The following is a 14954-nucleotide window of genomic DNA, read 5'->3' as shown; positions in this document are numbered from 1 at the left end:
TTCTGCTTGTTCGATTCTATTGCTGAGACTTTCCAGAGCATTTTGAATTTCTATAAGTGCATCCATTGTTTCCTAAAGTTTTTATTGTTTTTTATTTATGCTATTTCATTGAAGATTTATCCCCTCATTTCTCATATCATTTATTTGATTTCCTTAAATTGGGCTTTGCCTTTCTCTGGTGCCTCCTTGATGAGCTTAATAACTGACCTTCTGAATTCTTTTTCAGGTAGATCAGGGGTTTCTTCTTGGTTTAGATCCACTGCTGGTGAGCTAATGTGATTTTGTGGGGGATGTTAAAGAACCTTGTTTTGTCATATTACCAGAGTTGGTTTTCTGGTTCCTTCTCATTTGGGTAGGTTCTGTCAGAGGGAAGGTCTAGGCCTCAAGGCTGTTGTTCAAATTCTTTTGTCCTATGAGGTGTTCTCTTGATGTAGTACTCTACCCCTTTTCCTAGGGATGTGTCTTCCTGAGACCTCAAGCTGTAGTGATTGTTATCTCTTTTTAGGATCTGGACACCCAGCAGGCCTAGACTAGGTTCCAGGCTGGTACTGGGGGTTGTCTGCACAGAGTCCTGTGATGTGAACCATCTGTGGGTCTCTCAGCTGTGGATATCAGCACCTGCTGTGGTAGGGGTAGCAGGGGAGTGAGATGGACTCTGTGAGGGTGCTTAGTTTTGGTCATTTAATGCACTACTTTTGTGCTGGTTGGCCTCCTGCCGGGAGGTGGCACTTTCAAGAGAGCATCAGCTGTAGTAGTATGGGGAGGATCAGGTAGTGGGTGGGGCCCTAGAACTCCCAAGAGTATATGCCCTTTGTCTTCAGCTACCAGGGTGGGTAGGAAAGGACCATCAGGTCGGGGCAGGGCTAGGCATGTCTGAGCTCAGACTCTCCTTGGGCGGGTCTTGCTGCAGCTGCTATGGGGGATGGAGGTGTGGTTCCCAGGTAAATGGAATTATGTTCCCAGGAGGATTATGGCTACCTCTGCTGTGTCATGCAGGTTGTCAGGGAAGTGGGGAAAACTGGGAGTCACAGACTTCACCCAGCTTTCATGAAACCCAGAAGATTGATCTTACTTGCACCATGCCCCCAACCCAGTAGCACCAAGTCTGTCTCCAGGCAGTGGGCAAACAGGGCTGAGAACTTGCCCCAGACTACCAGCCTCCCACCTGCAAAAGCAACTAGTGCTTTTGTGTTTCCCTGCCTGTGGGGTCTGCACACCAGATTCATGCCTTCCCCCAAGTTCTGGCCAGGAGATTTCCTATTCAGTTGGAATTGTTACAAAGTTCAGCTGGAGTTTTCCTTCTACCTGTGATCTTTTCCAAGTTCCTCTGGCAGTCCTCCCCAGGTAGCCCTGTGAGACAAGTCAGAAATGGCTTCCCTGGGAACCCAGAGAGCCCACAGGGCTTTTCCCGCTACTTCCTCTAACCCTGTATTTCACTTGGTTCTCTAAATTGACTCAGCTCCAGAAAAGGTCAGAATCTTCTCCCATGATCTAGACCTTCAGGTTCCCCAGTAAGGTTGTGTGTTTGGAGGTGAACAATCCCCCTTTCCTACTTCCACAGTTTGGACACTCACAGTATTTGGGGCATCTCCCAGGTCCTGCAGGAGCAATCTACTTCCTTCAGAGGGCCTGTGGATTCTCTTGACTTTCCTGAATTATTCCTGCAGTAGTTCTGGAGCAAAAGTTCATGATGCAAGACCACATGCTGCTCTGTCCATCCGAGTGGGAGCTGCAATCTAGTCCTGCCTCCCGTCCACCATCTCTGTAGCCTTGTAGTAATAGTATAGTTTGAAGTCAGGTAATGAGATGCCTTCAGCTTTGTTCTTTTTGCCTAGGATTGCTTTGGCTATTTAGGCTCTTTTTTGTTCCATATGAATTTTACAATAATTTTTTCTAATTTTGTGAAAAATGATGCTGGTAATTTGACAGGAATAGCATTTAATCTCTTAATTGCTTTAAGCAGTGTGGCCATCTTAATGATATTGACTCTTCCAATCCATCAGCATGGAATGTTTTTCCATTTGTTTGTGTTGTCTCTGATTTCTTTCAGCAGCATTTTGTAGTTCTCCTTTTACCTCCTTGGTTAGCTGTATTTTTAGGTATTTTATTCTTTTTGTGTCTATTTTGAATGGGATTACATTATTGATTTGACTCTCAGCTTGGACATTATTGGTGTATAGAAATGCTATTGATTTTTTGTTCATTGATTTTGTATCCTGAAACTTTACTGAACTTGTTATCAGTTCCAGGAGCATTTTGACAGATTCTTTAGAGTTTTCTAGGTATGGAATTATATTATCAGTGAACAGAAAAAAAATTTGACTTCTTCTTTTCCTATTTGAATGCCTTTTATTTCTTTCTCTTGACTAATGGCTCTGGCTAGTACTTCCAGTGCTATGTTGAATAGGAGTGGTGAGAGTGGGCATCCTTGTCTTGTGCTAGTTCTCAAGGGGAATGCTTCCAGCTTTTACCCATTCAGTAGGATGTTGGCTGTGGGTTTGTCATAGATGGTTCTTATTATTTTGAAATATGTTCCTTTGATAACCTAATTTGCTGAGAGTTTTTATCATGAAGGGATGTTGGATTTTATCAAAGGTTTTTTCCATGTCTGTTGAGATGATCATATGGGTTTTCTTTCTAACTCTGTTTATGTGGTGAATCACATTTATGGAACCACATATGTTGAACCAACCTTGCATTGTGAGAATGAAGCCTACTTGATCATGGTGAATTAACTTTTTTTTTTTTTTTTTTTTTGAGACAGTGTCTTATTCTGTCACATGGGTGGCACAATCACAGCTCACTGAAGCCTCAACCTCCTGGGCTGGAGTGATCCTCACACCTCAGCCTCCTAAAGAGCTGGGACTACTACATAGAGCTATTTTTTATTTTTTCTGTAGAGATGGGGTCTCATCATGTTGCTCAAACTCCTGGGCTCAAGCAATTCTCCTGACTCAACCTCCCATAGTGCTGGGATCACAGGTATGAGCCACCATGCCTGACCATGAATTAACTTTTTCATGTGTAGCTGGATTCAGTTTGCAAGTATTTTGTTGAGCATTTTTTCAGTCTATCTTCATAGGGATGTTGGCCTGTAGGCCTGTAGTTTCTTTTTTTGTCTTTGCCAGGTTTTGGTATCAGGATAATGCTGGCTTCATAGAATAAGTTAGGGAGGAGTCCCTCTTCCTCATTTTTTTGGAATAGTTTCAGTAGAATTGGTACCAGCTCTTCTTTGTACTTCTGGTAGATTTTGGCTGTGAATCTTTCTGGTCCCAGAATTTGTTTTTTTTTGTGTGTGTGTTAGGTTTTTTTGTTACTGATTCAATTTCAAAACTCAATATTGTCTATTTGGGGTTTCAGTTGCTTCTTGATTCAATCTTTGGAGGTTGTATTTCCAGAAATTTATCCATTTCCTGTAGATTTTCTTGTTTGTATGCATACAGATGTTCATAGTGGTCTCTGAGGAACTTTTGTATTTCTGTGGGATTGGTTGTAATGTCACGTTTGTCCTTTCTGAATGTGCTTATTTGGATCATCCTTTTTTTCTTTGTTAATGTAGCTAGCATGCTATCGGTCTTGCACATCCTTTCAAAGATCCAACTTTTTGTTTCATTGGTTCTTTGTATAGATTTTTGAATCTTGATTCCATTCAGTTCTGTTCTGATTTTAGTTATTTCTTTTCTTCTCCTAGCTTTGAGGTTAGTTTGTTCGTGTTTTGGAATGAACATTTTTAAGCCCTTTAATATATTTGGCCAAATTGCCATCCAAAAATAATGTATCACTCCGCACTGCCAAAAGCAAAGCATGGAGTGCTCACATCATCTTAGAATAAAACCCATCCATTTAATCAGCTCATTTGATGAAGGCCTAGGAAAATAAAGTTAGGGCATGATTCTTACTAGGTAGATGAAGAGAGTTAAGAGATGACCAGTGGGGTGGGAAAGGACTGAAGCCTCAAGCCTTCTTCCTATTTAATTGTGAAGTATAGTGACCAACTAGTTCTAGTCTGCCTGAGACTTTCCAGGTTTTAGTACTGAGAGTCCAGAGTCCCAGGAAACCCCTAAGTGTCAGACGGACAAGGACACTTGGTCACTCTATCAAAAGTTAAACACCAGTACCTGGAGTTCTATTTAACACTTACAGTTTCAGTTTTAAGCCTGTGTCTAAAACTCATTTTTTAAGATACTCCTTGGTATATTCAGGGAAAACATCATAGAGAACAGCCTAACATGTGTGAGTGGTAAATAGAATAGGTCGGGTGTGAATCCTTCTGCTAACCTGAAAAAGAAGGCAGTCAGCATCCTTGGACCCTGCGAGCAGCATCCAGGTCCAGGGTCTTCCCCCTTCTAGGGTTCCATGTTCATGAAGTCTGAGCCAAGCAACAGTATTGGTATTGGATTAGGCTTATTTAACCTCAACCACAAAAGAAAGTTAGATTTGCTGGAGAAAAAGCAGACATTCTCTGAAAAACATCCCCTTATTTTGTAAGTGTTCAAATTAACTAGGCATTTCCTTTCTTCTTTTCTTCTTCTTTTTTTTTTTTTTTTTTTTTTTTTTTTTTTTGAGACAGAGTCTCATTCTGTCAACAGGCTGGTGCAGTGGCATGATCTCGGCTCACTGCAACCTCTGCCTTCTAGGTTCAAGCGATTCTTCTGCCTCAGCCTCCCAAGTAGTTGGGACTACAGGTGCATGCCACCACGTCCAGCTAATTTTTGTATTTTTAGTAGAGATGGGGTTTCACCATTGTTGGCCAGGATGGTCTTGACCTCTTGACCTCGTGATCTGCATGCCTCTGCCCTCCAAAGTGCTAGGATTACAGGTGTGAGCCACCGCGCCCGGCCTCCTTTCTTCTTGTGCTATTGAAGAGGGATTTGTGATTCAGGGGGAACTGACATATGATTCTTCAACATGGAGAACTCTACCTGTCTTCAAAGGAAGCTCAGTTCTAGTGGGGAAAACACTGTGCATAGTTTGCCCTTGACCTTTGGGTTCCACAAGCTCTCTGTTGGGCTGGGCTGGAATTTACTTCCCACCAGTCACCCATGGAGGACCCACTCAGTGAGGGCCCCAGGTAAGGGAAGATACACAGAACATGGTGCTGGGCCCTGGCCACTGTGCAGTGCCAAGAGAAGTCCTCCCTGAGTTGAGTTTTACAGCCTCTCCAGATCACCTTCATTTTAGGACTCTTTTCTTCATGATGCCTTTGTACCTCCCCAGGACAGTATTTATGATGAAATGGAAGAGAAGTGGTCAAAACAGAAGGCAAAATGGAAGAAGGATGAGAAGTTGGAGCGAGAAAATATCGTGCTACAGCAAAGTGAGTACGGAAACTCTAGCTTTTTTTTTTTTTTTTGTGACAAATGCATTAAAAAACTGCCATGAAGTCTGGTCTTGACTTGAGGAAGGTGGCCTTGGGCTTACCAAGGGTGATGGGCCACATGCTAGATACCTGAATGGAAGGTGCCCAGAGTTTTCATGAAAGCAAAATGACAACAAGGGTAGGGTCTTTTTTGAAGTTCAGGCACCTGATCTAAGAGAGTCTAAGCCTATACCTTCTGAAACTCATTAGGTCCAAGTTTGCCCATGATGGCTGGAACAAATGCTAGAATCCCTGTAGGGAGTGCAGACTTATTATCTAGAAACAGATGAACTCAAAGTTCCAAGAGTTCTTTAATTAGAATGTGAAATGTTCACTTGCATGTGGGTGGTGGGCAGATAGGAAAAACACAATCCATTATACTAAGAGCTTCTATATTCCCACATCTTCCAGAAGGAATTCACACTTGCTAAATATTTTTAATATTTCCAACAACACAGAGCTTGCATCATACAAAGTACTCTATAGGTGTACCCCCGATCTCCATTGAACTTGTTCATAAAAGGAAAAAAGAAGAGAATTTGTGGAGACTACTCCAGGCCTAGAAGACTAGTGGAGGTAGGAGTGGGACCTCTACAGACCTATTCTGCATTCCACGCCAACCACATTCATTTCAGATTTAGTTGATTTTAACAAATTACTCATTTAAATGCAGATACTACATGGGAAAATTAATTCACATTCTGGTAGGCACTCTGGACTGCCAGAAGGTAATATGAAGACCCTGGAGTAAGGCTGGGGAATGGGATGGGGAGCTGCTTCTGTTTGGGGCTTTACCTAGAATTTTAGTGCAATAGAACCCAAGTCATATCCCAGATTCTAGCTACTCATAATGACTCTCTTCCCATGTTGCCAAAGTCTAAGTAAAGATATAACCACCAGTTTTGGAAGACCAGAATTTAGCTGCTCACCATCCAGCTCAGTCAGAGGCTTACCCTGTCAGACCAGACACTCCCTGTCCTTCCCCAGAATTGCAACACTGAAGAAATCTGTTTCCCTTCGTCCCTCCTTCCTCCTGTTTGATACTGGGGCTCTACTGGCAGGTTTCCTTGCAGTTGTCCCGGCATCATTCTTTAAAAATACTTTCCTTTCCCCATTGAGTTGCCTTAGTGTCTGAACACTAAGTTGAAGCCTACCTCTACCCCAGCACTAAGTACAGGATGAATTTTATTGCTGGCAAAGTAATGTTAGCCAAGAGCTTTACTTTAAGATAAGGATATCCATGATAGCATAGTGGTTATGTCAGCAGAGGGAATGGACAAAATAAAAAGCAACAGATTCAAAATAAACTACACACAAAAGAACCAGAGATGTTGGTGGTAAATCCCATATGACTAATGTGATTGAGGACAACCACCATGCTCACCTCACCCTCAAGCACCTCCAGGTGAGTGTCAGAGGCTGAACAACAGGCTGCAATGACCTTGAGTCTGGAATTGCTTATATCTTTAGATATTCTGGGTTTCTCATTGCACCTGCTTTTCCCATCTTTATACATATATGTGCTTTCCTGTCACTTCCACAGAAAAAAAGATGACCAAAAAATTCGAATTGGAGTCAGGAGAAGAAGAGAAGAAAATAAATGAATCCTGCGGCACTGTCTTTGAGAACTTCATTCAAGAGAAGGAGGTAACTCAGCCCAAACCACCTTGGTGACTGAATGTGTAGTCCAGGTGATACATCCAAATCCCCAGGTGTGCCTCCATAATTAGGTGATCTTTTTGTCTTTCTGGGCATAATCCTCCTCTCCCAGCTTTCTGGAAATGTATGCAAACAGGCTGACAGTCTTGCTGTCCTTTAGCTAGACAATCTTCCCACAGGCTAGACAGTCTTATCAAAGGGTTCTTAGAACAAAAATTATAATTAACTGGAAATAACAGAATGCTAAACATGCAGAAACTGAAAAATCTTATTTTGCCAAAATCCCATCTCTGAATATCCTTTTCATTCTTCACTGTAGCTGTTATAGCTCTAGTGCTGTTACTGGGCTCTAGGACAGGTACAGGTTTAACTTTATAGGAACTTGCCAAAACTATTTTCCAAAGTAGTTGTACCATTTTATTCTAGCATCTTAAATAAATTGGAATTCTAGTTGTTCTACATCCTTCACAACAATTAGTTTTGCCAATCTTTTAATTTTGTCCATTCCAGTGGGCATGAAGTGGTACTTCATTATGGTTTTCGTTTCCCTGATGACTATTTATGTTGGGCATTTTCTCATATGCTTATTGGTCCATTCAAATATCTTCTTCCATAAAGTGCCTGCTCAAGTCTTTTCCCATTTGAAAAAGTAGGAGGTGCTTATATTTTTATTTTTGATATGTAGGAGTACTTTTTATATTGTGGATACAACTTTTTTTGTCAGATATACATTTTGTAAATATTGTCTCTCAGCCTATGGTTTGCCTCTTCATTTTATTAATGATATATTTTGATATACAGAAGCTTTAAATTTTGATGAAAGGCAATGATCTTTTTTTTACTTTTATGGTTACAGATTTTTGTGTCCTGTCTATAAAATTGTTGCCTATTCCAACGTCATGAAGATATTCTATTTTTTTAGAAGTCTTAAAATTTTAGCTTTTATGATTCTATGATCCATTTTGAATAATTTTTGTGTACAAAGTGAAGTGTAAGAGTCATGGGTCATTTTTGTCTTATGGATATTCAGTTGACCCGGCATCATTCTTTAAAAATACTTTCCTTCCCCCATTGAGTTGCCTTAGTGTCTGATACAGTTTGGATTTGTGTCCCTGCCCAAATTCGTGTCAAATTGTAATCTCCATTGTTGGAGAAGAGGCCTGGTGGGAAGTGATGGGATGATGGGGGCAGATTCTCCCCCTTTCTGTTTTCATGATAGTGAGTGAGGTCTCAAAAGATCAGATTGTAGCACCTCCCCCTTCTCTCTCTTTATTTTGCTCCAGCTATGCAAGACAGGCCTCCTTCCTCTTTACCTTCTGCCATGATTGTAATATCCCTGAGGCCTCCCCAGCCATGCTTGCAGAAATGTGAGCCAATTAGACTTCTTTTCTTTCTTCTTTTTATTATTATTAATTTTTTTATTTATTATACTTTAAGTTCTAGGGTACATGTGCACAACGTGCAGGTTTGTTACATATGTATACATCTGCCATGTTGGTGTGCTGCACCCATTAACTCCTCATTTACATTAGGTATATCTCCTAATGCTATCCTTCCCCCTCCCCCCACCACACGACTGGCCCTGGTGTATGGTGTTCCCCACCCTGTATCCAAGTGTTCTCATTGTTCAGTTCCCACCTATGAGTGAGAACATGTGGTGTTTGGTTTTCTGTCCTTCCGATAGTTTGTTCAGAATGATGGTTTCCAGCTTCATCCATGTGTCTACGAAGGACATAAACTCATCCTTTCTTATGGCTGCATAGTATTCCATGGTGTATATGTGCCACATTTTCTTAATCCAGTCTATCATTGATGGACATTTGGGTTGGTTCCAAGTTTTGCTATTGTGAATAGTGCCACAACAAACATACCTGTGCATATGTCTTTATAGCAGCATGATTTATAATCCTTTGGGTATATACCCAGTAATGGGATGGCTGAGTCAAATGGTATTTCTAGCTCTAGATTCTTGAGGAATGGCCACACTGTCTTCCACAATGGTTGAACTAGTTTACAGTCCCACCAACAGTGTAAAAGTGTTCCTATTTCTCCACATCCTCTCCAGCACCTGTTGTTTCCTGACTTTTTAATGATCACCATTCTAACTGGTATGAGATAGTCTCTCATTGTGGTTTTGGTTTGTATTTCTCTGATGGCCAGTGTTTATGAGCATTTTTTCATGTGCCATGTGCCTGTTGGCTGCATAAATGTCTTCTTTTGAGAAGTGTCTGTTCATATCCGTCGCCCACTTTTTGATGGGGTTGTTTGATTTTTTTCTTGTAAATTTGTTTAAGTTCTTTATAGATTCTGGATATTAGCTCTTTGTCAGATGGGTAGATTGCAACAATTTTCTCCAATTCTGTAGGTTGCCTGTTCACTCTGATGGTAGTTTCTTGTGCTTTGCAGAAGGTCTTTAGTTTAATTAGATCCCATTTTTCAATTTTGGCTTTTGTTGCCATTGCTTTTGGTGTTTTAAACATGAAGTCCTTGCCCATGCCTGTGGCCTGAATGGTATTGCCTAGGTTTTCTTCTAGGGTTTTTATGGTTTTAGGTCTGACATTTAAGTCTTTAATCCATCTTGAATTAATTTTTGTATAAGGTGTGAGGAAGGGATCCAGTTTCAGTTTTCTACATATGACTAGCCACTTTTCCCAGCACCATTTATTAAATAGGGAATCCTTTCCCCATTTCTTGTTTTTGTCAGGTTTGTCAAAGATCAGATGGTCGTAGATGTGTGGTATTATTTCTGAGGGCTCTATTCTGTTCCATTGGTCTATATCTCTGTTTTGGTACCAGTACCATGCTGTTTTGGTTACTGTAGCCTTGTAGTATAGTTTGATGTCAGGTAGTGAGATGCCTCTAGCTTTGTTCTTTTGGCTTAAGATTGTCTTGGCAATGTGGGCTCTTTTTTGATTCCATATGAACTTTACAGTAGTTTTTTGCCATTCTGTGAAGAAAGTCATTGGTAGCTTGATGGGGATGACACTGAATCCATAAATTACCTTGGGCAGTGTGGCCATTTTCACAATATTGATTCTTCTTATCCATGAGCATGAAATATTCTTCCATTTGTTTCTGTCCGCTTTTATTTCATTGAGCAGTGGTTTGTAGTTCTCCTTGAAGAGGTCCTTCACATCCCTTGTAAGTTGGATTCCTAGGTATTTTACTTTCTTTGAAGCAGTTGTGAATGGGAGTTCACTCATGATTTGGCTCTCTGTTTGTCTGTTATTGGTGTATAGGAATGCTTATGATTTTTGCACATTGATTTTGTATGCTGAGACTTTGCTGAAGTTGCTTATCAGCTTAAGGAGATTTGGGGCTGAGATGATGGAGTTGTCTAAATATACAATCATGTCATCTGCATACAGGGACAGTTTGACTTCATCTTCTCCTAATTGAATACCCTTTATTTCTTTCTCCTGCCTGATTGCCCTGGCCAGAACTTCCAACACTTTGTTGAATAGGAATGGTGAGAGAGGGCATCCCTATCTTGTGCCAGTTTTCAAAGGGAATGCTTCCAGTTTTTGCCCATTCAGTATGATATTGGCTGTGGGTTTGTTATAAATAGCCCCTATTATTTTGAGATACATCCCATCAATACCTAATTTATTGAGAGTTTTTAGCATGAAGTGCTGTTGAATTTTGTCAAAGACCTTTTCTGCATCTATTGAGATAATCATGTGGTTTTTGTCTTTGATTCTGTTTATATGATGGATTACATTTATTGATTTGTGTATGTTGAACCAGCCTTGCATCCCAGGGATGAAGCCCACTTGATCATGGTGGTTAAGCTTTTTGATGTGCTGCTGGATTCAGTTTGCCAGTATTTTATTGAGGATTTTTGCATCGATGTTCATCAGGGATATTGGTCTAAAATCCTCTTTTTTTTCTTGTGTCTCTGCCAGGGTTTGGTATCAGGAATGTATTGGCCCCATAAAATGAGTTAGGGAGGATTCCCTCTTTTTCTATTGATTGGAATAGTTTCAGAAGGAATGGTACCAGTTCCTCTTTGTACCTCTGGTAGAATTCGGCTGTGAATCTGTCTGGTCCTGGACTTTTTTTGGGTGGCAGGCTCTTAATTATTTCCTCAATTTCAGGGCCTGTTATTGGTCTATTCAGGGATTCAACTTCTTCTTTGTTTAGTCTTGGAAGGGTGTATGTGTCCAGGAATTTATCAGTTTCTTCTAGATTTTCTAGTTTATTTGCATAGAGGTGTTTATAGTATTCTCTGATGGTAGTTTGTATCTCTGTTGGATCGGTGATGATATCCTCTTTACCATTTTTAATTGCCTCTATTTGATTCTTCTCTCTTCTCTTGCTGGTAGTCTTGCTAGTAGTCTATCAATTTTGTTGATCTTTTCAAAAAACCAGCTCCTGGATTCATTGATTTTTTGAATTTTTTTTGTGTGTGTGTGTCTCTCTCTCCTTCCATTCTGCTCTGATCTTAGTTATTTCTTGCCTTCTGCTAGCTTTTGAATGTGTTTGCTCTTGCTTCTCTAGATCTTTTCATTGTGATGTTAGAGTGTCAATTTTAGATCTTTCCTGCTTTCTCTTGTGGGCATTTAGTGCTGTAAATTTCCCTCTACACACTGCTTTAAATGTGTCCCAGAGATTCTGGTATGTTGTGTCTTTGTTCTCATTGGTTTCAAAGAACATCTTTATTTCTGCCTTCATTTCGTTATGTACCCAGTAGTCACTCAGGAGCAGGTTGTTCAGTTTCCATGTAGTTGAGCGGTTTTGAGTGAGTTTCTTAATCCTGAGCTCTAATTTGATTGCACTGTGGTCTGGGAGACAGTTTGTTATAATTTGTGTTATTTTACATTTGCTGAGGAGTGCTTTACTTCCAACTATGTGGTCAATTTTGGAATAAGTGCAATGTGGTGCTGAGAAGAATAAATATTCTGTTGATTTGGGGTGGAGAGTTCTGTAGATGTCTATTAGGTATGCTTGGTGCAGAGCTGAGTTCAATTCCTGGATATCCTGTTAACTTTCTGTCTCATTGATTTGTCTAATGTTGACAGTGGGGTGTTAAAATCTCCCATTATTATTGTGTGGGAGTCTAAGTCTCTTTGTAGGTCTCTAAGGACTTGCTTTATGAATCTGGGTGCTCCTGTATTGGGTGTATATATATTTAGGATAGTTAGCTCTTCTTGTTGAATTGATCCCTTTACTATTAAGTAATGGCCTTCTTTGTCTCTTTTGATCTTTGTTGATTTAAAGTCTGTTTTATCAGAGACTAGGATTGCAACCCCTGCCTTTTTATGTTTTCCGTTTGCTTGGTAGATCTTCCTCCATCCCTTTATTTTGAGCCTATGTGTGTCTCTGCACATGAGATGGGTCTCTTGAAAGCAGCACACTGATGGGTCTTGACTCTTTATCCAATTTGCCAGTCTGTGTCTTTTAATTGGAGGATTTAACCCATTTATATTTAAGGCTAATATTGTTATGTATGAATTTGATCCTGTCGTTATGATGTTAGCTGCTTATTTTGCTCGTTAGTTGATGCAGTTTCTTCCTAGCATCAATGGTCTTTACAATTTGGCATGTTTTTGCAGTGGCTGGTACCAGTTGTTCCTTTCCATGTTTAGTGCTTCCTTCAGGAGCTCTTGTAAGGCAGGCTTGGTGGTGACAAAATCTCTCAGCATTTGCTTGTCTATAAAGGATTTTATTTCTCCTTTACTTATGAAGCTTAGTTTGGCTGGATATGAAATTCTGGGTTGAAAATTCTTTTCTTTAAGAATGTTGAATATTGGCACCCACTCTTTTCTGGCTTGCAGGGTTTCTGCTGAGAGATCTGCCATTAGTCTGATGGGCTTCCCTTTGTGGGTAACCCGACCTTTCTCTCTGGCTACCCTTAACATTTTTTCCTTCATTTCAACTTTGGTGAATCTGACAATTTTGTGTCTTAGAGCTGCTCTTCTCGAGGAGTATCTTTGTGGTGTACTCTGTATTTCCTGAATTTGAATGTTGGCCTGCCTTTCTCGGTTGGGAAAGTTCTCCTGGATAATATCCTGAAGAGTGTTTTCCATCTTGGTTCCATTCTCCCCATCACTTTCAGATACACCAATCAGACGCAGATTTAGTCTTTTCACCTAGTCCCATATTTCTTGGAGGCTTTGTTCATTTCTTTTTACTCTTTTCTCTCTAAACTTCTCCTCTCACTTCCTTTCATTCATTTGATCTTCAATCACTGATACCCTTTCTTCCAGTTGATCAAATCAGCTACTGAAGCTTGTGCATGCATCATGTAGTTCTCATGCCATGGTTTTCATCTCCATCAGATCATTTAAGGTCTTCTCTCCACTGTTTATACTGGTTAGCTATTCTTTTAATCTTTTTTCAAGGTTTTTAGCTTGTTGCGATGGGTTTGAACATCCTCCTTTAGCTCATAGAAGTTTGTTATTACTGATCATCTGAAACCTTCTTCTCTCAACTCGTCAAAGTCATTCTCCTTCCAGCTTTGTTCTGTTGCTGGCAAGGAGCTGCATTCCTTTGGAGGAGAAGAGGTGCTCTGATTTTTAGAATTTTCAGCTTTTCTTCTCTGGTTTCTCCCCATCTTTGTGGTTTTATCTACCTTTGGTCTTTGATGATGGTGATGTACAGATAAGGTTTTGGTGTGGATGTCCTTTCTGTTTGTTAGTTTTCCTTCTAACAGTCAGGACCCTCTGCTGAAGGTCTGTTGGAGTTTGCTGGAGGTCCACTCCAGACCCTGTTTGCTTGGGTATCACCAGCAGAGGCTGTAGAACCACAGATATTGCAGAATGGCAAATGTTGCTGCCTGATGGTTCCTCTAGAAGCTTCATCTCAGAGGGGCAGCCGGCTGCATGAGGTCTCAGTCAGCGAGGTGCCTCCCAGTTAGGCTACTCGGGGATCAGGGACCCACTTGAGGAGGCAGTCTGTCTGTTCTCAGATCTCAAAATTCCATGCTGGGAGAACCACTACTCTCTTCAAAGCTGTCAGACAGGGACATTTAAGTGTGCAGAAGTTTCTACTGCCTTTTGTTCAGCTATGCCCTGCCCCCAGAGGTAGAGTCTACAGAGTCAGGCAGGCCTCCTTGAGCTCTGGTGGGCTCCACCTAGTTCAAACTTACCAACTGCTTTGTTTACCTACACAAGCCTCAGCAATGGTGGGCACCCCTCCCCCAGCCTCGCTGCCGCCTTGCAGCTCAATCTCAGACTGCTGTGCTAGCAGTGAGCAAGGCTCCGTGGGCATGGAACCCTCCCAGCCAGGTGCGGGATATAATCTCCTGGTGTGCTGTTTGCTAAGACCATTGGAAAAGTGCAGTGTTAGGGTAGGAGTGACCCTATTTTCCAGGTGCTGTCTGTCACAGCTTCCCTTGACTAGGAAAGGGAATTCCCTGACCCCTTGCACTTCCCAGGTGAGGTGATGCCTGGCCCTGCTTTGGCTCCCAGTCCATGGGCTGCACCCACTGTCCTGCACCCACTGTCCAACAAGCCCCAGTGAGATGAACCCGGTACCTCAGTTAGAAATGCAGAAATCCCCCGTCTTCTGCGTCACTCATGCTGGGAGCTGTGGACTGGAGCTGTTCCTGTTTGACCATCTTGGAACCTCTGCCTTAAACTTCTTTTCTTTATAAATTACCCAGTCTCTCAGGTAGTTCTTCATAGAAATGTGAGATCAGACTAATATTCTCTTTGTTGTATTTGGGGGTATAGGACTCTCCATTCTGTTTGAGTATTTTTCTGTACTTAGGTTAACAACACATTGTCTTGACTACTGAAGTTTGAAATCGAGTAGCAAAGGTTATCTAGTTTTGCTATTGTTTTTCAAGATTATTTTGCCTTTCTGCATTCTTTGTATTTTTACATAAATGTTAGAACTAGCTTGTCAATTTAGAATTAGCTTATCAAGGAAACTTGCTGATATTTTGACTGGGATTTCATTGAATATAAAGATCAATCTGTGGAGAGATTAA

At 41.0% G+C, this 14954-nt stretch overlaps 1 protein-coding gene across 6 annotated transcripts in view; it reads left to right on the top strand.

Moving 5' to 3' along the window:
* Nucleotides 1–14954, top strand: part of FLACC1 (flagellum associated containing coiled-coil domains 1) — a 68079-nt gene that overhangs the window by 48040 nt on the left and 5085 nt on the right. For all 6 annotated transcript variants that reach the window (XM_038001755.2, XM_038001753.2, XM_038001754.2 and 3 more), the window contains 2 exons: nt 5218–5317; nt 6903–7006. In XM_038001755.2, the coding sequence (XP_037857683.2) occupies nt 5218–5317; nt 6903–7006 (204 nt within the window). The remainder of the gene's footprint in view (nt 1–5217; nt 5318–6902; nt 7007–14954) is intronic.

Source organism: Chlorocebus sabaeus, chromosome 10, assembly GCF_047675955.1.
Source record: "Chlorocebus sabaeus isolate Y175 chromosome 10, mChlSab1.0.hap1, whole genome shotgun sequence".
NCBI classification, from domain to species: Eukaryota; Metazoa; Chordata; class Mammalia; order Primates; family Cercopithecidae; genus Chlorocebus; species Chlorocebus sabaeus.
The sequence above is the reverse complement of the archived record's forward strand: the minus strand, read 5'-3'. Positions and strand labels throughout refer to the sequence as shown.